The 25,964-nt window shown below is 38.4% G+C and overlaps 1 protein-coding gene and 1 long non-coding RNA gene across 5 annotated transcripts in view; one reads left to right on the forward strand and one right to left on the reverse strand.

Annotated features, from left to right (window-relative positions):
- The window catches only part of Snx10 (sorting nexin 10), a 48,731-nt gene extending 24,420 nt beyond the window's left edge, over positions 1-24,311 (forward strand). For both annotated transcript variants that reach the window (XM_010628268.3, XM_010628267.3), the window contains exons 2-7: positions 1,660-1,706; positions 11,180-11,266; positions 14,268-14,368; positions 14,840-14,938; positions 21,716-21,928; positions 22,381-24,311. In XM_010628268.3, the coding sequence (XP_010626570.1) occupies positions 1,683-1,706; positions 11,180-11,266; positions 14,268-14,368; positions 14,840-14,938; positions 21,716-21,928; positions 22,381-22,462 (606 nt within the window). In that variant the 5' untranslated portion in view covers positions 1,660-1,682 and the 3' untranslated portion in view covers positions 22,463-24,311. The remainder of the gene's footprint in view (positions 1-1,659; positions 1,707-11,179; positions 11,267-14,267; positions 14,369-14,839; positions 14,939-21,715; positions 21,929-22,380) is intronic.
- Positions 21,910-25,964, reverse strand: part of LOC104864966 — a 7,823-nt gene continuing 3,768 nt past the window's right edge. Inside the window, exons 1-3 of one of the 3 annotated variants that reach the window (XR_781029.1) lie at positions 25,888-25,964; positions 24,305-24,439; positions 21,910-22,457 (exon numbers count right to left, since the gene is read on the reverse strand). This is a non-coding gene — a long non-coding RNA (uncharacterized LOC104864966). Of the gene's footprint in view, positions 22,458-24,304; positions 24,440-25,773; positions 25,847-25,887 lie in introns of those variants that run through there. The other 2 variants (XR_002025494.2, XR_781028.1) reach the window with 2 other exon arrangements.

The following is a 25,964-nucleotide window of genomic DNA, read 5'->3' on the forward strand; positions in this document are numbered from 1 at the left end:
GCCACACTAAGTGCACTAATGCACGAAGAGCTTCCCCCGTCCACCCTCAGCCCCAGCCTGTCTTTCCACTTTATTCCCCACAGATCCCTTCTGTATTGGCTTCCTGTATTACCATAAACTTAGTCCTTAAAACAACAAAACCTTATTCTGTCGCAGTTCTGGAGATGAGCAGTCCAATATCAGGGTGTCCGCAGGGTCATGTTCCCTCTGGAGGCCCTTGCGGAGGATCCTTCCTGACCTCTTCTAGTTTCTTGTGTCTTCAGGTGTTCTGTGGCTCGTGCCTCGTCATCCTTTCTCTGCCTCCCTCTTCCCATTGTGTTCTCCTTTCTTTTATAAGGACTCTGGTCATTAGATTAAAGGTCTCCTCCAGTACTCTAGGATGATCTCAATTGGAGATCCTTAATTTAATTACATTTTCAAAGACTCCTTTTCCATTTAAGTCCCACAGGTCCCAGGAAGTGGACGTGGACATATCTTTTTGGCTGCTACAATTCAACCATATCCTCCAGAAATCCTGTTCCTTAGCTGATCTGGCATCTCTTCACTACATATCAAACTTTCTGTCACCTGTGCCTGTCCTTGTCACACATCTGTTATCCTGGCAGTACCTCATGTTTTTGGATGCTGAGATTCCATTCTCCCTGCCTTTGCTGGGAAGCCTCCGACCTCTCCATGTAGAGGGAACTACTCATTGGAAACCCACCTGCCTGCTGCTCACGGTGTGGCTTGCTCGCCCTCTACAGAAATCCTCTCTTGGGCTAGCTGTGGGTTATCTTGCTAATGACTCCATATAGGACTGGAGGTTGCTGCTTGTATTTATTCCCTTCCTTGTGTTCCTTATGCAATCACAGACATTTTTTAGAGACTTTGGAAATACTTGTGAATGCTAAGAAGTATCAAGGAAATAGGTTCAGATTTAGCAAAGTAAAGGCAAATAGCCCACAGTCATAATTAAGCTGTAAGAACATATATATGTGTGTGCATCTAGCAGGGAATTTTATGTATGTAGGTAGTGTGTGTATGTATATGTTGGTTTAGCAGGGATTAGGTTTTGACTTCAGTGTCTGTAATAAATGGTGTATAAAGAACAAGGAATGGCCCCAGGGACTTGCAGGGCCTGAAATCAAATGACAGTCTGGCTGTTCTGACTGGCAGATCATCGCTCAAGGTCACCCTGCTATGGTTCCTACCACTTCTTACTGACTCTAGAGTAGTTCAAATGTCACAAGATGACCTGCCCTTAAAGGTTTGAGTTTCCACTAAACCTTTCAGGGCTTTTCCCAGTGGGCAATTTCTCTGGGTGTCATTTCCATTCCCATCTGTCTCACTGCCGGCAACAGCACCCCCATTGCCAACTCTCAGGCCTCCTTTGCTCCCCCCACACCCCCACCGTCTCTAGCCTCTAATTTCCTTAGCCTTCGGCTCCAGTATGACTGCCTGGCTCTGCAATGGACCTGTCAGCCCCAGCTGCCTTAGATGCAGAGTGACGCACACTCCCTGTCCCCAGTGTAGACTGACTTCATCGTAGTCTCTTCAGATGTGGAGGAGAACAAAGGAGGAGCAGAGATCCATGTGCCAGGGACTGTGGGAGGTCATGAGAGATCTCTCCACCCCAGTGTGGAGATTCCAAGTCACCTTGTGTTATATCTTATTTTTCAGATCGATCGTGTCCTGTGCTGAAGATGTTTCCAGAACAACAGAAAGAGGTATGTCATCACCAGTCTGAATTAAATAACCCACACATTTGACTTTACTTCAGGTTACTAATGCATTCACTAACCATAAACTCATGGTATCACGGGAGAGAGCTAAAGGAAGAGCAAAATACCCTCACTTAGGCGTTCTCCCCCTTTCATAGGTGCATCTGTGGCCTTCACTGTTTGGTTCTAGTGACTAAGCTGGAGGGCACTGTGCCACTTGTCCTTGTCAAAAGCATCTTTTCCAGTGACTCATACTTTCCTAGGCTCTGCTTCTCACCTTGCCCCTTGAACCTTCTCCCTCTGGTCTACTTTCTCTTTCATTGACTCCTTGAGTTCTCCCACTCTTGGGTGACAACCAGGGGAAACTGCCATGAGTATCAGTTCTGGCTTGGTTGTTATCTTCTGGGTTTCTGGGTTTTTTTTTCCCCACACAGTTCAGGAAAGGTTGTGCTTTCCTGACTACAGCCTGGCCTCCAGGCCTCCAAACCCAGATTCCTGGGCTTCTTTTTGGAGCTTAGCTAGTACAGTTGTTTGTTGGTGTCCACAGGGGATGGATTCCAGGAACTGCCCATGGATACCCAAATCTGCCCATGCTGAAGTCCTTTATGTAAAAACATAGTTGCATAAATCTTTGCAGTGTGATGTCCACATGCAGTGTAAATCCCATGTAAATAGTTGCGTTGTGTAGGGAAGAATGAGCAGAAAGAAAAATCTGTACATATTTAATTCAGTGGCAAGTTTTTCTTGTTCCTTCCAGTATTATCACCGTGTGTTTGGTTGAATCCTGGGATGCAGAACCTGCAGCTGTGTTGGGCTGACTGTAGCTGTAGTCCCCATTCCTCTGGATGCCAGAACTGGCACAGTGTGGCCCAAAGTGCCCATGATAGTCTCGTACAACTGTCCAGTGGCCAAAGCCTCAGGCGAATGAGGCTGGGCAAGGGCGAAGTCTACACCTCTGAGTAGAGTGAATTCTTCACTACACAGCTGCGCTGGCCTGGCACTCCAGGGTGGGATAGGCCCCACACTAGCACTATTCCAAAGTCACATTTAAAAGTTTTCCTTTTAAATTCCCCTGAAAACAAGAAAAGCTTTTTTCTCAAGTTATTAGAAGCTTTTAAGACTGGGGATTTAGCTCAGTGGTTCCACCACCTGCTTCGCAAGAGCAAGGTCCTGAGTTCCATCCCTGGTATCAAAAAGCAAAACAAAACAAAACAAGAAAACCAAAATACAAAAAGAAGCTTTTAGCCAGGTCTGCAGTCTTAGCCCTGGGAGGCTGCCTTAAAATAAAGAATACAAAAGGTTGGGGATACAGCTCAGTGTGAAAGTCCTCGGTTTAATCCCCAGGACCCAGTACTGAGAAAAAATAAAGTAGCTGGCTTTGTTGGTCAGTTTAATGATTTGATTTATTATAAATTCATTTCGGTGACTAAAACCAGCTACATGAAGAAAGCATGTATTGACTTTGAAAATGTCCTTATAAATAATTTATCAAGTGATATTTTAACATTAAAGAATTTTAAGCTTAAAAGTCTTTGATGGAAAAGGAAAAAATAAATACTACAAACAAGTGTAATGTTGAAAAATTTATGTTAGCCTTTGTCAGCAAGAAATGGCATGAACAGCACATCCTATACAGTAATTCGTGACTGTTTATTCCCCTCTGTCCACTTTCTACATCCAGATGATCTTTCTTCTGACCTGCGGCTCTCAGAACAGATTACAACCCCTTCATTTGGGGTTCTGGGGCCCTGCAGGGCTCAGACCTGCTTCTTCCTCTGGACTCACCTCTTGCTCCCTAGCACTACTCCTGGGCACTCCTCACTCCTGTCTGAACTTAGTTGGAGCCTTGAACGCTCTTGCATTCCTGTGCCCCGTGCTGTCCATGCTGGCATCGTGTCTTCCCCCAGGCTGCACACAGTGGGTTGACTGCTAATGCTTTGTTCTACTTCAGTCTTCAGTGTAGAATCAAGAAAGCCTCACTTACTAAAGGTATTTTTGTATCCTTGCTTATCCCAAAAGCACTCTGTCGTTACTGCCAGTTAGAAGAGGGGAAGTTTCCCTGAGCTTTGCAGTGTCCTAGTGGCCTCTTGTTGGCTAGTGGAAAATAAGTCTGGTTTCATCTAATTGTGCAAGTGAGGCTCAAGTGCAACATCACTCATTATTTTAGAATCTAGACCAAGGTGCGATGTTTCCATCTGGAAGTAGCAGACATTACTAATTAGTCATGAGGTTGGCATGTGAATTAAGACCTACTTGCCTTTTTGTTCAAGATTCAGATGGCCTGAAGTGACATCTTGATTCTATAGAACTGGTAGTGCCAGCCTAAAAGTCTGACATTTCTTTTTAAGATTTGGGAAATGCGGTGTTTCTTCTTAAAACAGCTTTATTACTATAATAAATCTAGTGAGACGGGAAAAGGGATCGAGAGTCTCCCTTGTTAGTTAAACATGTTCCATTTGCACATTGGCTTGAATTCCCAGGAGACCAGTATCTGGGCTGATGGATCTTCTCCATAAAAAGGCCTTGGCATTAGGCCATTGTAAAATTAAAATGAATTCAGATTCATTCATGCATGCAACTTTAATTTACAATTAAACTATTATGGTTACATATTTAATAAGAATAATTAGATGGACCCAACTGAATCAACTTTTGTGTTTAATGAGACAGAACCCAGAATCCAAATGGAAAGGCAGGTGGCTGTGACAGGAAACACGATTCAGACAGTGTCTTTTGTGGAGTCAGGCATTTTTGCTCTTTTTATATTCTGATGTCCAGAATGAGCAGTTTTATTTCCCTCCACCACTAAGGTCCCCTGCTCCCAGCCTCCCTGAAACTTTTCTGTGGTGTGTGAATGAGCAGCTTGCACCTGCAGCACATGGGCTGTTCTCAGAGATTGACATCCAGGCATTGAACCTCATAGGCACTGTTCCTTCTATAAAGGCTCAGCTTGTTCCCTGGCTGTTGGTGTAACTGGAGCCTCTTACCATGGGTAAACAGAAGGGTGGGTGAATCCCTTGTGTCTGTGTCTGTATATAGGGGCATGAGCCTTCCCCACTCTCTTGGACCATGGTGGCCACATTCTTCCTTTAGAGATTTATAATTTTGGGAATAAGAATCTTTTTTCCCCCTTCAAAATATATACAATCTGAACTGAACAACTCCCGGGCAACTGCCAGTTATTGGCACCTGAGTGACAATAAATCCATCAGTAGAGCAGGCCTACATGGGCCCAGGATTGTTCCACGTACTGTGAGGACAGACCCTGCCACTGAGGGAGAAGACAGGCCACTGCAGGGGAGATGGGAGGGACATGGTGCCATTCTGGACGAGTAGACTCTAGGGGTAATAGTAACATGTTCGAGACATATTTATGCCAACTGATGGTCACATTTCCAACTCGCTCTAGAAAAGCATGTTTTTTGTTTCTGTTTTTGCAGCGCTGGGGATTGAATCTAGGGTATGCTATGCAAACACTATACCGCTGAGCTACACCACTGAGCTACATGGGAATACGGATTGGAAGCTGACTGGGCTAGAAGCAGTAAATATCTCTAAGGAATAAAGATTATTGCCTGGGTGCCTTCTGACACTGGGAACTTTGAAGGGAAACAACAAAACAAGGCAAAACACTTTTTGAGGTGGCTGAGGATATAGCTCAGTGGCAGAGCACTTGCTAAGCATGGGCAATGCCTTGTTTGGTCCTCAGCACTCATGCACAGGCACCCCCCTCCCCCCATGCACAACCCAAACAGAATAAACATAAAAGAATCCTCCTCTCACACCCTAAAGCCTAAATTTGTTCTTTTCCTGCTTTCTTTTTTCCCTCCCTCTCTTCTTGTTCTCAGTTTCTGTTGTTACACTCAGTCTAAGTTTTTTTTTTTTTTTTTAATAGCATGTTTTCCATTAGAGGAAATTTATATTCTTCTATAAGCAAAGAAAAGCAGCTGGGAATACCCTAGAGCATGCAGCCGGTTTCAGAGAACATTGCTGTCATTTGGAGCATTTGTGTTACAGCTACCTGAGGGCTGCTTTTTCTGAGCCAGCCCCAAAGAAAAACTCCAACCCCTCCCTCCCATGTCCCCACCCTGCTTTTTCTCCTTCTTCCAGATTTTAAAAAGTTAGTTCACTACAGAACATTTTTGGAAAAGTATTAAGAACAAAATTTGAGCTCTTTCACTCTAGTCTTTTTTATATGTATGTGTATGTCATTTTAAGAAAGTTGAGATCATACAGAATTTATAGTTTAATATCTGACTCTTCTAGCTTAGTGTTCTGATATATTTCAAGAAATAAGGTACAAATTGTGATTAAATAAGAAGTGGCTTCAGAAAAGAAAAACTTGTGAACATGAACTTTCCACATTTGTTAAGAAATGAAAAAAGAGTAACTTTGTAGGGGAGAAATGTTACAAATACTACTTCAGCCTGGTGATCAGAGTTAACATCAACAATAGAAAGTCACGTGGACAGCATGGCCCCTAGATGGGATGTCATAAAATAGCACCTATGGTCTTCCTTCCAGACACTTAGAACCACAGTCTACTCCTGAGACGAACACCAGGACATCATCACGGGGACATTATACTAAACACCTGACTAGTTCTGTTCAGCATCTTCCAGGTCATCAGAACCAAGAGAAGTCTGAGGAAGTATTCTGCCAAGAGAAGTAGAGGGGGCATAATGACTATAATGTGACATCCTGAATGGGAGGGACACAGTTTCAGAAAAGTATGTTGCTTAAACTGGTGTTTACCTAATAGCCAAGTAAGTAATTTCCTCCCTCCAAAATAATGCAACTAAAGTACAACTGGACATTGCATAGTAGTTACAGTTGCTAACAGATATACCAGAGAGCACACATTTGCAGGTACAGGCTTTGAACAAGGCTATCCTGGGTCTGACACCCAGCCCTTCTTTACTGGCCAGTTGACTTTGGGCCAGTTGCTTAAACTTTACAGTACTTATTTTTCTTATCTGTAGAACTGGGATGAAAAGGTTACCTTGTTTGTAGGATTGTTATAAAGATTGAAGGAAAATATGTGAAACAGCCAGTGTCCCGCACAGGTACAGCTATTTTTAAATTGATTTCATGTCATATCAGAGACAAGGGGTAAAAAAGCTAAAAGGTGAGCCTGGATCTGGGGTGGGGAGAAACAGGGTTCACTGAAACCAGAGAGTGGGTAGCTGTGGCAAACCCACAGTGAGATTTGCCTAGAGGCTAGGGCTCTTTCTTCCTTAAAAAGCCTGTTTTCACGTGGAGAACAGGAAGGAACAGCTAGTTTAAATTTTTAATTCCAGTCTGCCTGGTGTTTTCTTTCATATCAGAGATAGTCATTAGGCCCAAGAAGTCATTAAAGTGTTTAATAAGGTTATTAAATTGACTAACTGCTGCTGCAGAAGCCATTTCCATAGGAAATCCATATGATTCTAGGTGTGGAACTCTGGGGCTGTCCCTCTGTGGCTGACGGGCTGTCAGCGTTGCCTTGAAGGATGGTGGGTAGGTCGTGAGGGATGCGTCTAATTACGAGATTATAGGTGAACCTCGGCCACCTGGGCAAGCTATTCTATAGCTAGAAGTATGGTGAAACTTCACTAATTTCTACTAATTGCAGGGGAGGGGAGGAGAGGCCCATCTGAATTATAGAATATTTTAAAATAAATGTACTTTTATTGCATTCAAGTACATATTTTAGCTCCAACTAGGCTAACAAATTATTGCCTCATCCAAGACTTTGGGGACTAAGTTATTGAAGCTATCAGAATGATTTTCAATTATTTCTATGTAAATAGGCACTTCTGGAGTTCTTTAGGGTGCTCAGAAACAGTTTGCGCTCATAGATCTTAAGCATTGCTCTGGTAGCCTTCTGCTGTTAATTGGCACACCCTTGGCAGAAGGGGTTGGTTAAATTAAGATAAACATTAAACCAGCTGTGAAATAACTTATCATTAATACACAGAGTCGAAGAATCCACGTGGAGGGGCTTTTATTTCAGCTGAAGTTTAATTTTGTTCTTCTGTTCTTCCGCGTTGGCGATTTGTTCCTTCCCGCGGCATTCATTTGTTCATTAGCTGATTGAATAGGTGTGTTGGAGGTGCCAGGCGCTCACACTTCACCTACAGTCTGCGCTGCCCTGAACGAGCTTGAGGCCTACGGGGTGGGGCGGGAGGTGAGTAGGGACTGTGCCCAGCCTGGAGGCTTCAGGGGCTCAGAAAGGTAAATACACCAAAGCGGGTGAACCAGAGGAGGGTTTCCAGAAGGAGCGTGGACTGAGTTGCATTGAAAAATGAATTGGAGTTTGCAAAAAAACAGGAAAAGAGAAGGGTAAAGAGAAAGGAGTAGGTTGGGGACAGCACTCCAGACAGGACAGTGTGTTCAAAGGTATGAGGTGTAAAATAGCAAGTTGTGCATGGAAGGTAAGCCACCTTCAGAGACAAGTCCTGCACAGGTTGTGAAAGGCTGTGTTGTGCTAGCCAAGGAGTTTGAATTTGATCATAAAGATTACTGGGCGGCCAGTGGATTTTACAAAAGGTAAAAGTTGCCCTTTTTACAAAGGGAAGCAACATTAGATTGTGTTTTGGAGTTATTTTTGTCTAGTGTGGGGGATGTGTTGGATATGAGCCCAGAGAGCAATTAGTAGTTCTTACATCAGTGTTGGGCAAGAGGTCCTTGAACCAGGGCAATAGCAGAGGGAATTTGTAGGTGACTCCTGAGAAGGTGAATCTGAAATACTTTGGTCAGATGTAGAAACTGAAGTTTATCATTTAGGAGGTGGGTGAGCCAGAATTTATTCCAGTCTTGTGACCAGAAATTCAGTGCTTTTTCCATGAAAAAGGACATGTTTTCAGTGCATATGTTAAGAGTGGGGCAATAAACCAGGCTTGGTGGTGCACGCCTATAGTTCCAACACTTGGGAGGCTGAGGCAGGAGGATCACTGCCAGTTTGAGGTCAGCCTGGGCTACATAGTGAGACCCTGTCTCTAAAAACAAAAAACAAAAACAAACAAAAAAAGAATGGGACAATAATAAAGAAATAGGGTTACAAAGCCTCTTCCAATCAGAACTGTATGTCATTGCTATTATCATGGATATGTTGTGTGTTGTATAGCAAAGTACATAGCATTATAATAATTAGATTTTATAGTTTTTGTTCAGAAGCCTTTTTATTTTTATTTTATTTTATTTTTTGTTACTGGGGATCAAACTCAGGACCTTGCATTTGCCAGGCTGGCACTGTGCCGCTGAGCTAAATCCTCAGCACCAAGATACCTTTTTTTAAAAAAAAAAAATCACAAATCTGTAGCCACATGACAAATATACTTCTCTTTTCATCTTTGTTTAGTCTGTATGAAGGCTACTATTTCAATAATACGTACATATCTTCTTTCCACTGTTAAACTCTGAGCAGCTGGAAGTAGTTCATCTCCCTTTTTGGTATATCCAGGGCCTTGTGCCTCTTCAGTGGAAAAAGAGGTGCTGCCAGAACCCTCTGAGGAAGTGTGGCTTCTGTGTGAGGTGGCTACTGGACGCTGTCCCTCTCTTCTCCGCTAGGAACAATGCCTGGCACTCACACCATGTTTAGGGCCCCATGAAGTCATTTTAAAGTGAGAAGAATTAATTTTTATTTCAAAGAATGGCTTTAATGTGTCCTAGTAATATATTTATCTTTACACTACTAGTTAGAAAGTGTTAGAAAGTACAATTTTATATATTTTCTGTGGGAAAGGACCCATGAATACAAACATATCTAAGGCTCATGAAGGTCAGGATGCAGCCTAAAGTTTGTGTGTAGAGTTGGAGGCAGGGGTGGACATGTGGTCTACGACAGATTGGTGCTCTTCTCTTCTGAACCTATTTTTATCTTTCTGTTCATTGATTTATTGATAATTGATTCCTTATAAGAACTGTGTTATGTAAAAAGTATTACAGGAAAATGAGTTTCTCACACACATACACGTTGACAGAAGACTGAGGTAAAAAGCATAAACTAAGCAAAGTGTAGATTTTGCTTCTGTGTACTTCTCTAGGCAGGGTCTGCTTTGTCCCCAACCTAATCACACTAACTGTCATTAGGGGATATTATGGATACCTTGCTTTAAAAATTGATTTTATGGTCACTCTTGTAATTTAGAATCATTTTTAAGAAATTATGGCCAAAATGTTTAGAGCGTTGCTATATTGTTCTTATTTTTATCCTCTCTTTCTCTTTCTGAGAAATCATTTTAAAAATACACAATGAAAAGACTTTAAGATAAGGCTTTTGGGGACATTAACTTATATTCCTTATGTACCGAGGACAAACAATGGGACAGAAGTCTTAAAGGCAAGAACAAAGTGTGGTTGCCTTAGAGGTGAAAGTTGGCAGTTATTTTCAGGGAGTATGGACTACTTTTTTGCTTGAAAAAAATACCCTTTCTATTGAAAACTCTCACTTTATTATCTGCGTAACAAAGTGGAGATTCTCTGTGCAGAAGGTCTGTGGTCTTTCTTGCTGTTCTATTTTGGAGTGAAAGGTACTAGTAGAAAATGAGTTTAAATTACAGTTACAGCAGACTGAGGTAGAAAGCACAGGCTGAGAGCAGATGCCTGGGTTTGAACTCTGCCTGCCTCTCAGATGTGTAAAAACAAAGTGGTAAGAGATGCCTGCATTTCAGCCTTGATGCTGCAGTCTTAGCAAAAAGTTAAAATATTTAAAATTTAAATCCAGTTAGCAAATTTTGATCTCTGAGTGAACGAGTTACATATTAAAATTTATCATTGCATCATACCTTTTTGCTGTAATGTGTTTTAATATTTTAAAGCTGAGCCTACTTAGCAAAGAGCACTTTTTGATTGTTACCTAATATTTCCTAATCTTACTGTCTTTAGAAAGGAACAGAAAGTTTATGTTTTTCAAATATCCCTAACATTTACCTGAGACATAAAGATGTGCAGATGAAATGATAAAATATATGGGGAATATTTTAAAATTAGACGAGTATTGTATGTTCCTCTTTCTATCTGTATGTTCTAACTGCATATTCTCGTGCAGCTGGGCTGCATACACACAGGCATTTCAGTAGTCATTGCTTGCTTTTCACATGACCTTTTTCACCCTTCCCTGTCTTCCAGAAAGGAATTCACCAGGCAGGACTTGTAGTTTTAATTTAGAGACGATGAAAATGAGAAATGACTTCATTTCAAATTTGAGAAAAATGTGAACTTATTTTTCATGATTCAAAATTAGACATCAGTTTTAGAGCAAACTATCCATAAGCACATCATCTCTGTTTTGTGTTATTTTAAAATTCCATTTGTGGCAAAAAGTGTTTTCTGGACTTGCTCGTGGTGCCTGATTCATTAACTTCTTGTTTTTTAAAGGATTGCAGTCACACTAGCTAAAGCTAGTTCAGTTTTGTTCTAGAATAGCCATTTCTCTCTGTTCTGCAGCCTTACTTGCAATTCTGAAACACATTTCTTTGTTCACGATGCCCTTACAGGAATTCGTAAGTGTCTGGGTCCGAGATCCTAGGATTCAGAAGGAGGACTTTTGGCATTCTTATATTGACTATGAGATATGTATTCACGTAAGTATGCAGTTGGTAGTCAGTTTATTTTATGGGATCCATGATATACTAAAATTGAAAAGTTTTTCTAATTCAAAGAATTTAATTTGAATGACTACAGTACTAATGCTAATATCTTTAATGAAGCAGTAAGATGGTTCTTAAAATTGAAAAAAATTTTATTTTAAACCCTTATTGTACTTTTTAGATATTAATATTTTAATGTTTATTGTCTTCATGTATGAAGATGTGAATACATCTAAAATTCGTGCATAAAGAGTTTTTATAACTCGCTAATGGTATTTCTTTATGATCTGTTATAACATACTCCTGGATAATATAGTGCCTGATAAATCTAAAGTTTGAGAGAATATAGAATTCTCAGGAAAAGGGATATATAAAATTTTATATATAGAATCAACAAGTAGGCAGTTAGTATGTGCAGTTAATTTGCTTTAGTCTAGCTTTTGATACACCTTATTTTGAAATACTATCAGAATTTCCTGAATAATTTTTTTGTGGCATGTGGCCATCTATGATTATCCCAAGCAAGGGTCAGCAAACTTTTCCTGTAGAAGGCCAGGCAATAAATATCTTCAGGTTTGGGGCCCATGCAGCTCTATTGTAGCACTCGGTTCTAGTGTAAGCCGAGAGCAGCCATAGACAATACATGAGCAGAATCAAGCCCCATAAAACTGTTTGCCAAGACAGGTGGCAGGCTGAATCTGGCCCGTGAGCTGTGGTTTATTGGCCCTTGGTCTTAAAGATAATCACTTTCCCCATCTTATTTAATCGAGACTTCTCTTGGGAGCATAGACACTGGCTCAGAATTTATCTAAGACTAAATACTATATCTGAGGTAAAATTTAGCCATCATTTAATTTTCCCACTGTAAATCATTAACATTGGCATATTGGTCACCCAAACCCAGTCACAAATTTTTTTACTTTTAAGATACTTTAGTTTAGAAAATAAACCAAGTAAAATCTCAGAATTGATTTTTTTGATGCTGATTATATTGTACACCATTGCTAGGATATGCTGTATATTTTTATTTTGTTTCAGTTTTATTCATAAGCTTATATCGGAGCTATGTCATGTGTAGAATACTGTGAACACATAAGAATAAGCATGTGAAATAAAATGAAACTCTTTAACTTCTCTTAAAAATTATGACTCCTTTTCACCCACTATATAAGAGGCTTGAAATGTAATTATTCTTAAGAGCTAATGAGAGCATAGATTCTTCTTTGCTAATAAATAACACGGCATGCGTTCAGAAATCTTTTTCTAGATCCAGAGACGATAGGGTCATACAAATATTATTTGGTGGTGGTCTGACATTTCTTTGCAATGCTGATAAGTTGGCAGTGAATGAATCTTGTCTTGGTGGGTAGCAGAGACAGACTTAAATGGACTTAGTGCCTCATCACAGTCTGATCCTGAAGAGGCTTCTACCTGTTGTAAAATGAGAAGTGGATGGCGGGGCTGGAGAGTCCTCAGCAGCCTCTGTTAGATGCTACACCTGGGCAGGTTTGCAGGCAGAGAAGCTGGTGATTAACTCATTTAAATTAACCTCAAGGGAAATAATAGTAGGCAACTCAGAAATCTTGATACTTACTTGGAATTTTGAATGAGTAGAGGATAGAGCTTTGTGGGCCGCCATCTATATTGTCCTCAGCCTATCCTGTGAAAGAACTCTGACCTGGACCTTATTTCGGTGATGTCGGGTGGATCTTTCTTTACAAACATCCGCAATGATTGTGAGCAAGCGGATAAATTGAGGGGGGTTTAAATGGACTGAGTCCATATGGGAGGTGTCAGGAGTCCCTGAAGTGGCTTGGTGCTCTCTGGGGAAAGAATACTGAGAGGACACCTGCTCAGGCGTTGTTAGCGCACTAATTCTGGTGTAACTCTGCCCATAAGGGGGAGGCCTGAAATCACAGAATGTTACTGTGCCATAGACTCCTAGCAGCATGTTTTGCTACTGAGTCATCAAAGATGGTAGGATCTAGAACACTAGCTACTTGGGAGGTGAGTCTCTTAATCTCCCTGCATCCTGAGGTTTTCTGAACTTTAGAACCACCAGGAACTGTGCCATAGATTTCATGGGAACAGTTTAAGAACGAATGCACATAATCATTAGATTTCCCAAGAAAAACAACTAATGAGCTTACTAAATGGCAGAATATTTGCCAGTTTCTATGTTACCCAAAGAATATTTACCCATCTTCTGTTTGACCAAAGGAGAAGCATTATGGCTTAGCTTAGAAGTGGCTTTTGCCAAATCTGTTTCAGGGTAGCTGCAGGGAATCCAACAGTAGTAACTAATAATATTAATAAACAACATTTAACAAATGCTTGTTGATCTTGCAAACTTCTGAAGTACATGTGTGCAGTTTCATCCCTGTTTTACCTCCCTGTCCTATCTGGGAGAGAAGGCAAGTGCTGTTCTTCAGTTCAGCAGTGATTTCAGGATTCATGTGACCTTTGTGATCTGTAGGGACTGTCATGTTGAAGAGACCCCTGAGGTGTGGTGAAGAAGCTGTCGCTAGTCCCAAACACTCTTTCACCAATGTGGATGATGTTAAAATGCAGTGGATGACCTTGAGCTCTTACTGCCTTTGTATGTTAGGATTTATTTTTCATGATTCTTCCTTGAAAACAATATTCCTAATTAGGTGAGTGGGAAGCTTCTTCAGGACCCAGGCTGTGGCAGGGCCAGGCCACTGCTCATTCCGTCATCCCCACTGGCTTTAGGGCTGAGGTGTTGGTGGGTTACATGCAGGATTTCTGAGGACTGGGCCAGGGATTTAGTTCAGTGGTGCCACCGCCTGCCATGTAAGCCCAAGGTCCTGAGTTCAATCACTGGTATGAAAAAAAAAAAATCTCTGAGGACTATTGTAAATATAGTTTGGGTGGTTTTACATCTTACTTAGGGCAAATATTGGGGTCACATTAAATCTCATAAGAAAAGCCTTTTTCCTCAGATGAGGCTCATATTTGTCTTTTTTTGGTACAGACTAATAGCATGTGTTTTACAATGAAAACATCCTGTGTACGAAGAAGATATAGAGAATTTGTGTGGCTGAGACAGAGACTGCAGAGTAATGCACTGCTGGTGTAAGTGACACTCCTCAGTGTATTGAGGAAACTTTTATTATGACTACCTACTTAAAAATTAAGGGCTGGGGATTTAGCTCAGTGGGTCTGATGCCTGCCTCGCAAGTGCAAAGATCTGAGTTTGATCCTCGATACAAAAAAAAAAAAAAAATTGATATGAATTAAAAATAAATGCAATATAAAGAATTTTACAAGCTTTCTTCTTGATTGCAAGATATGGCTTCAGTTAGTTTTGTGGCTACTACATCTGATTTTAAAATTTATCACTTGAATTTCACCAGATTTCAGGGATATTGACTAAGAAAGACCCTAGAAATTTAGACATGGGTTTTTCTTTGATTTATGCCTTATATAATAATTATATAATAGCTATGTTGTAATTATGATTACGCATAAATTGCCTTCACTTTGGGAGATTTCAATAACTAAGTCACCTTGATTTGGTAATTAATTTTTTTTCTTCCTCACAAGGCAACTGCCGGAACTTCCATCTAAAAACCTGTTTTTCAATATGAACAATCGCCAGCACGTTGATCAGCGTCGTCAGGGTTTGGAAGATTTCCTCAGAAAGTGAGTGAACAGAAACTGGCCAGACCTGAGATGTGAGCAAAGAGGACTGTGAGCGCTGTGGGTGCTATAGGGGAGGATTTTACTGTTTCTGAACACGAGTCAGCCACGCTCACAAATTCATGTCCTGTATTAGAGTGCCATCTTGTGGCTCACCTCATATGGCACATATTTGGGACTGATTTTCTAGAAAACAAAGAATAATGGAGTGTTGGGGGGAATATACGATCTCTTAAGATGTAGAGCAGATAAAGATTCTTTGGGAGTTCCAATGACAAAAGTAAAATTTAACCAGGAAACAAATGTGCCTTGTTAGACAAAGGCTCTTAAAAACTATCTTCATTTACAGCATTTAGGATTGACAGACTGAAATCATCTTTACAGCAGGCTGTTTATAATACCCTTCTGGGCTCCACCGAGTAAAGGGCTAAATTCTTCCCTTCAGAGGGAATGTGTGTAAAGGAGTATTGGTGGCATCTGAAGAGTCTCAAAAGGCTTCATTCTGGATTACTCAGTGATGGAGGATACTTTCATTAGAGCTGCTTGAATACAGACAGCGAGGGTTTCCCTTTGTCTTGCTCTTTGGAAGATAGAATACCTGTCCCATGGGAGGCTTGTCAAATGCTTGCACACTGACTCTGAGGCCTGGCTGCTTAGGTTCAAATCCTGGCTGTGGTACTTAACTGGCTTGGGAGTGTGTTTCCCATCTATAACATGAGGTAATCACAGAACCTGCCTCATGAGATGGTTGAGAAGATTAAATGGGCTAATGAATATGAAGCGCTCGCAACAGTATACTGTGTCTGGCACAAAGTGTCTAAATGTTGGCCAGTCTTTATTTTACAGTGCTGGGGATCAAACCCATGGCCTCATGCATGCTAGGCAGGCACTCCACCACTAAGCTACACCCTTGGCCCTACAGCATCATTATTTAAATGCCCGTAGACATGAAATAGCTTTGAGTTTATTTTTCTAACTTCTTATTCTGTAGGTAAAGATACAGGCTGAGTCATATGACTACTAGTTAGTAGCAGGACCCAGATTCCCAAATGTTCATTTTTTTTCCCCAGTGGTTTTGAGATCAGAAATCATCTCCCTTCAAGTTCACCGAATAGGACCCTAGAGCAAGCCTCAAATAATATACTGCCTTCTTCCCATATGGCTCACTCGTAAAGGTCTGGGTATTAAGTATGCCCATGAATATTAATATTTATTTCTATTACACTGACACACTGCCCTTCCTTTGAAAGGTTCATGGAGACATACAGAAAGAGCCAGGCTTATAAATTGAGGGAGGGCAGGGAAAGGAAGAGAAGCCAGAGGAATAAATATGAGAAAAGACCAGAAAAACTGATTAGTGGAGTCAGGTCATCCAAAAACATTATAGTGGGGTTCTTTTATATGTTGTACCCATGAAGCAACAAAGAACTGCTCAAGTTTTCTCTGCTCTTTCCCTTTAGAGACAGCTCTGATCCTAATAATTGTCTCCATGGGACCCAGGTGGCAAAAGGCTTCTCCCTTAGTATGTGGTCCTGCGGACCAAGTTTGTAAAGCAGCACTTGCTCCAGATGCTCTCCCAGGGAACTTGGGCCTGGCCACTTCCAGGGAGGCCTGGGCAGGGGTGGCGAATCCCATGGTCCCAGCCAGCACTGGGCAGCTGCTCATCTTCTGTAAAGAAGCCTCCTTGTTTGAGATTAAAAGACAGTACGTGAATGTATTTATATCATGAGTTAAGAACAGGGCATGTGTTTTTAACCAGGAATCCCTTCATTGTTTTTAATACAACCTTTTCATCCACAGTTGATCTACCAAAACTAATACCCCTTGAGCACGGTGGGATTATGTGTGCACAGGTTATTTTTTGCTCATTGTGTTGTTGAGCTGTTTGGAGGTGTATTTGATGGTGAGATCATAGTGGAACGCATCCTGGTTCAGTAGCACCAGGAACTACATTCTAGATCTCTCATAAATCTTGGCTCTCGATTTCTTTTCTTGTTATGTAATCTTGGAAAAGTCACTTAATTCTTTTGAATCCCTTAATTGCTTTGAATTTCTTTAGAGTGGGATAATACATCCCAAATGTACTAACCTCACTTTGTTGTTGTGTTGTTCAGATGATTGCTGAAAACACACTCTGAAAACTCTGTAGTGATCCTTCATTCAACAGAGACATACTATGTGATGACTGAGGCCAGGCTGTGCACCAGGGGTACAGGACTACAAAGAGTGGGCCCAAAACTTCTCCCCTTAAAACTTCTATTCTTATGCGGAACTGTTACACACATATCAGGGCTATGGCTAAATTCATTAAAATTGGACCTGGATTATGACCAAGAAACAAATCAAGGAATAGACACAAAGCTATATTGTGATGTTATTCCACCATAGTATGTGAACATTTGTCTGTGAATTAGTTTCATATTAAAACTGAAAGCTGGTGCTTCTCTGATTTGAACCTAAAGGATGCAAAGAGTCTAATACCAAGCACCCAGTTGGCTTCAGACCTGACCTAACTTCTGAGACCCCTCCTCTTTGTGTGCCTCAGATTCCAGTGCACAGCTCTCCCGTTCTTCAGTTTTTGTACAAGTAGCAGCCTTCCCTGTCTTTGCCCCTGGAGCCCCATCCATCTTCCCCTCCTGAGCTGACTTAGGAAAACTGGATGTGATGTGCATTTCAGCACTGTGCTGGACCCCAGCTTGACGTCTCTTGAGGCGCCACTGGTTACCCATTAAGTGGGCTCACCCATCAATAGCTTGTATCTTATCTGTAGAGGACCTCTGGGAATCACAGGATTAAAATGAGATATAGTTGGGTTTTTTTTTGGTACTGGGGATTGAACTTGGGTCCTTGCGCTTGCAAGGCAGGCCACCGAACCACTGAGCTAAATCCTCGGCCCAAGATATATTTGTATAGTAGACTGAGCACACATTTTTAAAGTCAAGTTTTCATGTAAACTTTAAAGTTGTGAACTTGAAGCCCTGAGTATATGTTTAAACGCCATACAATCAAAGTGCCTCTTTGCACATGTGTGTATATAATGTAAAATGTATTTTTTTCATTTTAAGGTCATTGTAAAATAATACATATTAACAGCAAAGTACATATTCAAGATGCTCTTCATCAAGCAGTTAGAAAAATTATTTGACTAGTACCAAATAAGAATATACCATTTATCCAACACTTGCTACACATTTGGTATTCTATATGTTACATCTTAATATTTAGTGGCCTTAGGAGTTAAGTATTGTCTTAGTTTTATATATAAGGAAATTATAGGAAAGTTGGAGGTACTGTATTAATTCTAGGAAGTGGCAAGTTTATAAGTAGAAGAATTGTTCTAGCAAAATTTAGTCAATATGATTGGCAGATTTTTCAAATATTCATTTTTTTCTCAATTTTGACTGTAATTTTCCTTTTGTATTCCTTTCTCTAATTATAAATTGCAGGTCACTTTTAACAGTTGTAGAACAAGAAAGTTATAGACTCTGCCTAAGAAGTTTTCAACTATGAATAATGAACTTCCTACTGATTTTTTTTTAAGGTTTAATCAATATCTGGCTTTGCTTCTTTACTGACTGCATCCTGTTAATATAACTATATTCATACTACAATTTAGATTTTTACATTATATTTTTGTATTTCTTATAGTTTTGGGGTGTTTGTTCATAAAAGACATCACTGAAGCACGACAGCTAGATTTTTACACACACACACACACACACACACACATACAACACACAAATGCAAATTTTTTTATAAGTCTGTGTTCAATAGAGGGCACCACAGCACAGACCATGAATATCTTCAATGAAGATTTGTAGATTTTTACATTAAATTTTTTTTCCTCTTTGTAAGAGGTAAAGGGGCTGGTATTTTTTCCTACATCAAACTGCTAGCCTTCTAAACTACGCAGATGCAGATAGATATTATTATATTGGGTTCAGTGACACAGGACATCCTTACTTAAGATTAAATGATTTTGTATAACCACATATTATTCTTAACTGTGACTCACTATATAATACACCTAATAATATCACATTGAGGAAAACCAGATTTTCAACTGTGTCCATTTCAGGAAAAAAGTAGATTTTGCTTTGCTTAAAGCTGTCACAGAAAAAGGAGCAACTTGTCTTATGTCGTAAAAGTCTTTTCAGAAATTCCTTTAAAATTCTAAAGGCTGTTTTTAGTTTCTTTAATAAAGGCTTGACATTCATATACATTTATTTTTATGGAGGCTTCTAACAATGACATTTTATTGACCGTTTTACAAAGTACTCTTTACATTAAATTTGAAGTTGATTTTCTGCTATTAGATTTATTTGTGGAAAATGTGGCACAAATCTGACTAAGGAAAACATAGGATTTAATGTTATGATGGTAGTCACAATACTGTCTGATAGGTGGTAAACCAGATATGAGCCTAAGTGGTATTACTATATGAACCAGACTGAAAACACACCCCAAATTTTGCATTTTGTATTTTACTATAAAATATCTGAATAAAAATAAAAAAGCAAAAATACATTTAAAATTTTAAATTTAAAACTCATACCCATGAAGCTTGTGGCATAGTTTAACCAGCAAAACAGAAGTATTCTAAAAACCCAAACCATGCCTAGCAGATATACTGTTTTTGACCTCTGGGCTTGTGTGTGTATTCAGTTTTCTTCCCAACCGCCTCCCTTTCCCTCTTCACTATTGTGAGCAGGGCGGTGGCTCCTTCTCTTTTTACCTGTGTGTCCCCCAGGTGGCAGTATTAAGCAGAAAAGAAAACACTGGGAAATAATGAGTCTAATGTACAGTAAAATTGGAAATTGAATTATAGCTCAAGAAAAAGGACAGTAGCCTTGAGGTCCCGATCAACCTGGACTCTGATCACTTTTGTTTTCTGTACCCATGTGTTAGGTTACTAGCAAGTTAATAATGGTGCATGAGTAGTTCAAGGCTCCATAGAATTGCTTTAGACATGAAATAAAGCTAAAATGAATTTGTGTCCAATATCATTGGCATTAGTGCTCATTATTTTTGTGGTGTAATGCCTCAAACCATCTAAAATCAATTTTAAAGATTATCCATTATTTCATAAAGAAAATAAAACACATTTCCAACAGAAACAAAGCAGTGAGTATAATCCTATGAGCAGTTACTTGTCCTATGGCTGGCAGAAAACTACTGACAGGAGACCACAGGACACACTCTGCTCCAATTTCACAGCTGGTCCAAGTTCGTATTAGTAGGTTGTTGCTATATAACTCTTTCCTTAATTTGAAGTATTTAAAACAAGAATGATAAACATTTGTAAGTGCAGAAAATAAATCTTGAAGAGTTGTAAAATGGATTTACTACTTGGCGACTTGTACTTGCTAAGTTAATCTTTATCATGTGACATGGTCATCTGCTGGGAGAACCCAGGGCAGAGGATACAAAGAGAGCAAATATTTAGTTTCTTTGCTTGAGATTTTCTCTTTTAGAAAGGCCAGTAAAGAATATTTCCTTAAACTGATATAAACGTATCGATACAAGGGGTCTAACTGGATTTTAGTTTTGAGATGTGCATTTATAGACATGTCTTTCTGAGGAAATAATTGTTTTATTTTGAAGAAAGAGATTTGGTATCCTAATGACTTTGGAGGTTAACTAAATTTATAAATAGCCACAAGCGACTTATTTTTCTCATTACTTGTTTCAACATGCAAAATATAAGGTATAATTAATTTGCTGTGAAACATTATCCATTTTTCATAGATCTCTATATGAAAAATCCTATGTTAGGCAAAATTATACTTAGGCTCTAGTGTTCTAGTTTCATCTTCTACATCTGTTTTAGCGTCTTCTGTTACATCATTATTGAACTATTAATTGAGGGTAAATTATTACATGCCAAAAATTTTTGCTAAAAAGATAAACCCGTTTTAAGTGTAAGTGTAACTTTGACTTGATTTCCTACTCTATGACACAGATTTCTGAAAACTTATTCAAAGGTTATATGAATTTGAGCATATGTAGATTTTGCTACAGGGTATTTTTTTAATCCATGTAGTTCTGGTACACTAATTAAAATTTATACTATCCTTTAATCTTACATGGACTTTAATCTTTCATGTGGGATAACTAGTATGTACTTATCACAAAATCACTGTATTTTAGTTATATATGGTAAAATTGGCTGTGGTTATTTTTATTTGATTGTTCAGTTTGACAGTACAAATGCAGGACTACTGAAGACTATGGAGAAATTTCTAGTCAACTTCAGATTTTAAAAAGCCATCTCTCAAATGAGCCCCCAGTAAGGGAGTACTTATATACACACACATACTTGTAAAGTTTGTCAGTGTAAAACATGCTGAAAAATAGACTTTTTCATATAATTTTTAATAGTGGTTAAAAGTTTTGATGCTTAATGACAGCCTGTCCAATAAAGATCACTGAATTGATATGCTATTGGTAGTAAATTTTTTTAAGTAGACTAAATTTCTATGACTGTATAGTCAAAATATTCCCATAATTAATCCACATGGTCATAACAGATGGTTAAATTGAAGAAATGTCCTTAAAGTTATTCTTTTAACAGATGTTCGTAACCATTAGCTTCATGTTTTTACTCACCTAAATTTCTAAATAATTGAATAAAAGTTAACATATGCTTCATCCCTTTAATGGGCAGAGCACATAATTGATGCAAAGTTTAGCATAGCAGTTCAGTGGCACGTTCCTAAGGTTTACCCGTTATCTGTCCATCCCTGCTCACTGATTATTTTTCCTGTCTTTCTTGAACAGAGTCCTACAGAACGCACTTTTGCTTTCAGATAGCAGCCTCCACCTCTTCCTGCAGAGCCATCTGAACTCTGAGGACATCGAGGCATGTGTTTCAGGGCAGACCAAATACTCAGTGGAAGAAGCCATTCACAAGTTTGCCTTAATGAACAGACGTTTCCCTGAAGAAGATGAAGAAGGAAAGAAAGAAAACGATGTAGATTATGATTCAGAAAGGTACTTCCTTGTATTTTGGTTTAATGTATACATATTTACATAACAGAGTGCACATACGCATGTGTATAGATCATGCACATACTTCGCGTTTTTGTTGATGTAATACTAAGATAATGAAAAAATTAATTGACTGAGATTTTATTGAGCTGTGACAGCTCATCATAGTAGTCTTCACACACACCTCCACACTGAATTAATGAATGCAGTAGAAATTCAATTATCTGCATTCTGATTATGTGACTTTCATTTAGTCAGACTTGAATTATTCGCGTTTAAATTATCTAGCTAAAAAAATATCCAACTGCACTCCAAATGGCTAATTAAAAGTCCAAATTTCCTGTCTCTCTTTGTGACTGGAGATAATTAAAGTTCTCCTCTGTTACTCAGGCTTTGAGTGTGTTGTGAAAACCAATTTCCTCTTTTTATTATTTTCCCCCTCTCTTCTTTTCCAGTTCATCCTCTGGGCTTGGACACAGCAGCGATGACAGCAGTTCACATGGAAGTAAAATAAGTACAGCTCCACAGGAATCTTGAAAAATAATTCGAATGTTACTACATTAGGAATACAAATTGTGTCCAGTCATAGAGAAGAAAGCTTGCTAGTAATATATTCTTACCTAAAGCTCAGTCATGATATTCTGTATTTAAATTGTTAAAGATGGTGGCTTGTTTATTAGTGGTACGGTATTTTTATGTTGTCTAATTTTAGCCAAGCTTCTGTATAAAGCTAAACGTCTGTGAATGCTATACTTTCCTTTATTGCCAAGTATTATTGATAAATAAGATCCTGCCTTCCAAAGAAATTATTTGTATGTTTAAAAAAACTAGCTGGTTTTATTGAGTTTTAAAAGATAGTATATAGGTAGCATTTAAAATCCAGCTAGAGCATTCCTTCTGTATCAAGGGGGCAGTTACTGTAAACACAGCGTGTGTGGTGTTAGCCAGTGAGGAGGACCAAGACTGCCTCAGATATGTGGCAGGTATTTTGTAGATATCTTTCCTGCACTGGCAAAAACTCTTTGCCTTTGAGTATTTGATGAAATATTTAACAATAATTAATCTTTCCAGTATTCTATTTCACATTTTGATGGAAAATGTATCTTATGAATAGAGATGTATTAAGATAATGTTTACATCTTAGAAAAAACAGAAATAGTGTTAGTCATTTTACTTATATTTGCAATATGTATATTCAGAAATACATTTTTGTTGTCTAAAACCAGCTTAAACAAATTGTTTCTAGAAAGAAATCATTTGTTTTCATTATTATTGTGTCATTAGAATTACAGGTTAATGTTTTATTTTCTGACCAAATATGTAAATTTTTTATCACTACATAAGTTTCATTATCAATGATGGCTCCTTACTACTACTTAAAGTCAGAAGGATCTTACAAAAATTACTAAATTTAATTTTACCAATAAATAGTCCCTTAATTTTGAAAAGGATGTGAACTTGCTAATTTCAGAGTTCATTATTCATTTTTAAAAAAGGCTTTTCTTTTGGGGCATTTACCTGCAGGTTGGTATTTTAATAAAATGTCTGTATGTGGGTACGTGGTCCAAAGATAAAAATGTTGTAGATAAACTACTTTGAACTTCAAATTTCAGATGAGGCAGCATTTTTCTCAAGATAATGATCCAAGTTTTTTCCTGACTGAATGTACAAAATATCTCTGAATCTAAAGCAAAGATATTTTCACATAACTGGGATAACTTGTTGCTTTTTTATTTTAACTAAGAGTATAGCTAAAAGTTATATTATTCAAAAGTATTCAAAATGCTTGTTTCAAAGAACTAACAGAAAAGAACATAAAAGTAAGGTCCAAGAAAAAATTAATTTAGATTAAGAATGATTTATTTAATTTCTCCTTTCTTGATCTAAAAATTATTACACTTCGGTAACATTTTGATTTAATGTACCTTATATTCTATTATTTTATCCTCTAAGACTCACTGTTTCAATGCAGGAAAAAAAAATTAGGAGTTATTTTCCTACTATGTAAAGTTTGCCATGAGGCATCAACGCAGTCTGCAGCTCCTCACCAGTATGGGTTTGAATTCATACTGTTTCTGTTTCACAGCACTTTGAAGAGCATATACTGTGCCACCAATTGTCATATTATTTTTAAATGATGTAACACAGCCATCAAATTAAGAAATGCCTCGTATCTGGGATGTAAACTTAATGTGCTCATTGTTGTCACATTAAACAAGTAAAATATCAACTTTGCTGGATCACTTATTTTCCTTAAAATATTTCTTTTGACTTAGACATAAATTCAGTGTGTTTTAAAATGATTGGTAATTTTTATTGGTAATTTTTATAAAGAACTTTGGTAAAACTTTAATATTCACTTCAGTTGTACATATTTACCTTGGTTCAGATGTTCTGATGTCTCGGCACTGGCTTCTTAAAACTGATTTCTTGCAGCTGAGATATTTAGATGAACTGTAGCTCTCAATGGTTAGTTTGTCTCTTATTTTTTCTCTGGCATATTTTCTAAGCTTTCTTTAGAAAAAGAAAATAATTATGTAACTAAACTGAAGAGAAGAGATGTTTAACACTATTTTAAATGTGACTAAAATTTATAGAATTTGAATCGTGGATACTTTATGATTTATATACTTTAAAATTGTATTATTCTGACTAGTTCTTAAAGGGCAGACTTCACCTATAAAGCGAGCTTACATATTTTGTTTTAGAACTGGCTTTATATATAACCCAAGGGATCTACAGTGAAAGCCACAATAACCTGTTACTTAAGGCTTGTTTTAAAGCCTCACTTGGAAGAAAGTGATTTAATTCTAGTTACAATTTCAAGTTTTAAAAATTATGAGGGAAAGCTACAAATGTTTATATCTTTAAGCAGTTATTGTTTCTTTAGGCACTAAATATCTTGCCAGAGCTTTTCAAGCCTAGTTCAAATTTTACTGAATCATTCTATACAAGTGATGTGCACATAAAAGTAGTAAAATTTTTTTATATCACAATTAAGAATTTAAGCAAATTCATTCACCTAGCCACCACAGTTACCATTATATTCAACAACTGGATATTGTTTTAAATTGTTTATATTTTTGGTACCTTACGGATTTGTCATTACCGAGCTACTGTGGTACAAATAAGGTTTTCAGAATTTGAGCTGTGAAAGAAGATCCTGTTTCATGAAAGGACTCTTAAAATTTTAAGACAAAAATAACAAAAGCTTATTCTGTTTCCAAAGTCTCCCTCTTAATATTTAAATTAGTTTAGTATTTGATGAATATAATACAGCATCTTTTCAATAGAGTAAACTATTTAGGTACAATTTTGTTTTTGTTTTGGAATATAGACCTTACTTTGGTATACATAAACACATTTTCAAATATAGAATGCTGTCTGAAATTAGTTATTGCAGTTTGACATTCAAAGCATAGATATAATTTTGTTTGTAAATAAAGGTCATAAGAAATTAACACATTTTAAGAGTGGAGTTCAAAAAATTTAGAAATATGTAAATAAACTTCTTTACAATTCGGTATATTTACAAAGGACTCTGGTTCTGTTCTTTGCCTTATGCAACTAACAAACGAGTCACCATTGTCCCTTTAAGTTAGACACAATTGCTCCTCACTCTTGCTGGAAACTTTTCTCGATCGTTGTTATGAACAGTGCATTGGACACTCATTTATTTTAGCTATGCGAACTCTGGTAGTTAATGACCTTTTCTTTTTCTCTAAAATTCCAGAGGCTTCTTTTCAAAAGACAAAGAGTAAAAGAAAAAAAAAAAGCTACAATTTTCTGTGAATTTAAACTCTGGTGAAAGACACGATGCAAATAGTTTATGCTAAAGAGGAAAATACCCTTTCTCTCCCGACGAGAAGTGTAGCTTCATCCAAAACCCCAGACCGCTTGTCTTTGCTGCTAGAAGCACAGCACGGGCATAACTTGTGGTTGTGTTTTTGCTAGTTTCTTACCTCTGGGCCTTCTTTATAGCTTTGCCCCCCACCCCGCCGGCGGTGGCGCTCCGGCCGCTGCACCCTCGGCCGCCTGT

Source organism: Fukomys damarensis, unplaced genomic scaffold (genome assembly GCF_012274545.1).
Source record: "Fukomys damarensis isolate Sample0158 unplaced genomic scaffold, DMR_v1.0_HiC HiC_scaffold_4, whole genome shotgun sequence".
Lineage (NCBI taxonomy): Eukaryota > Metazoa > Chordata > Mammalia > Rodentia > Bathyergidae > Fukomys > Fukomys damarensis.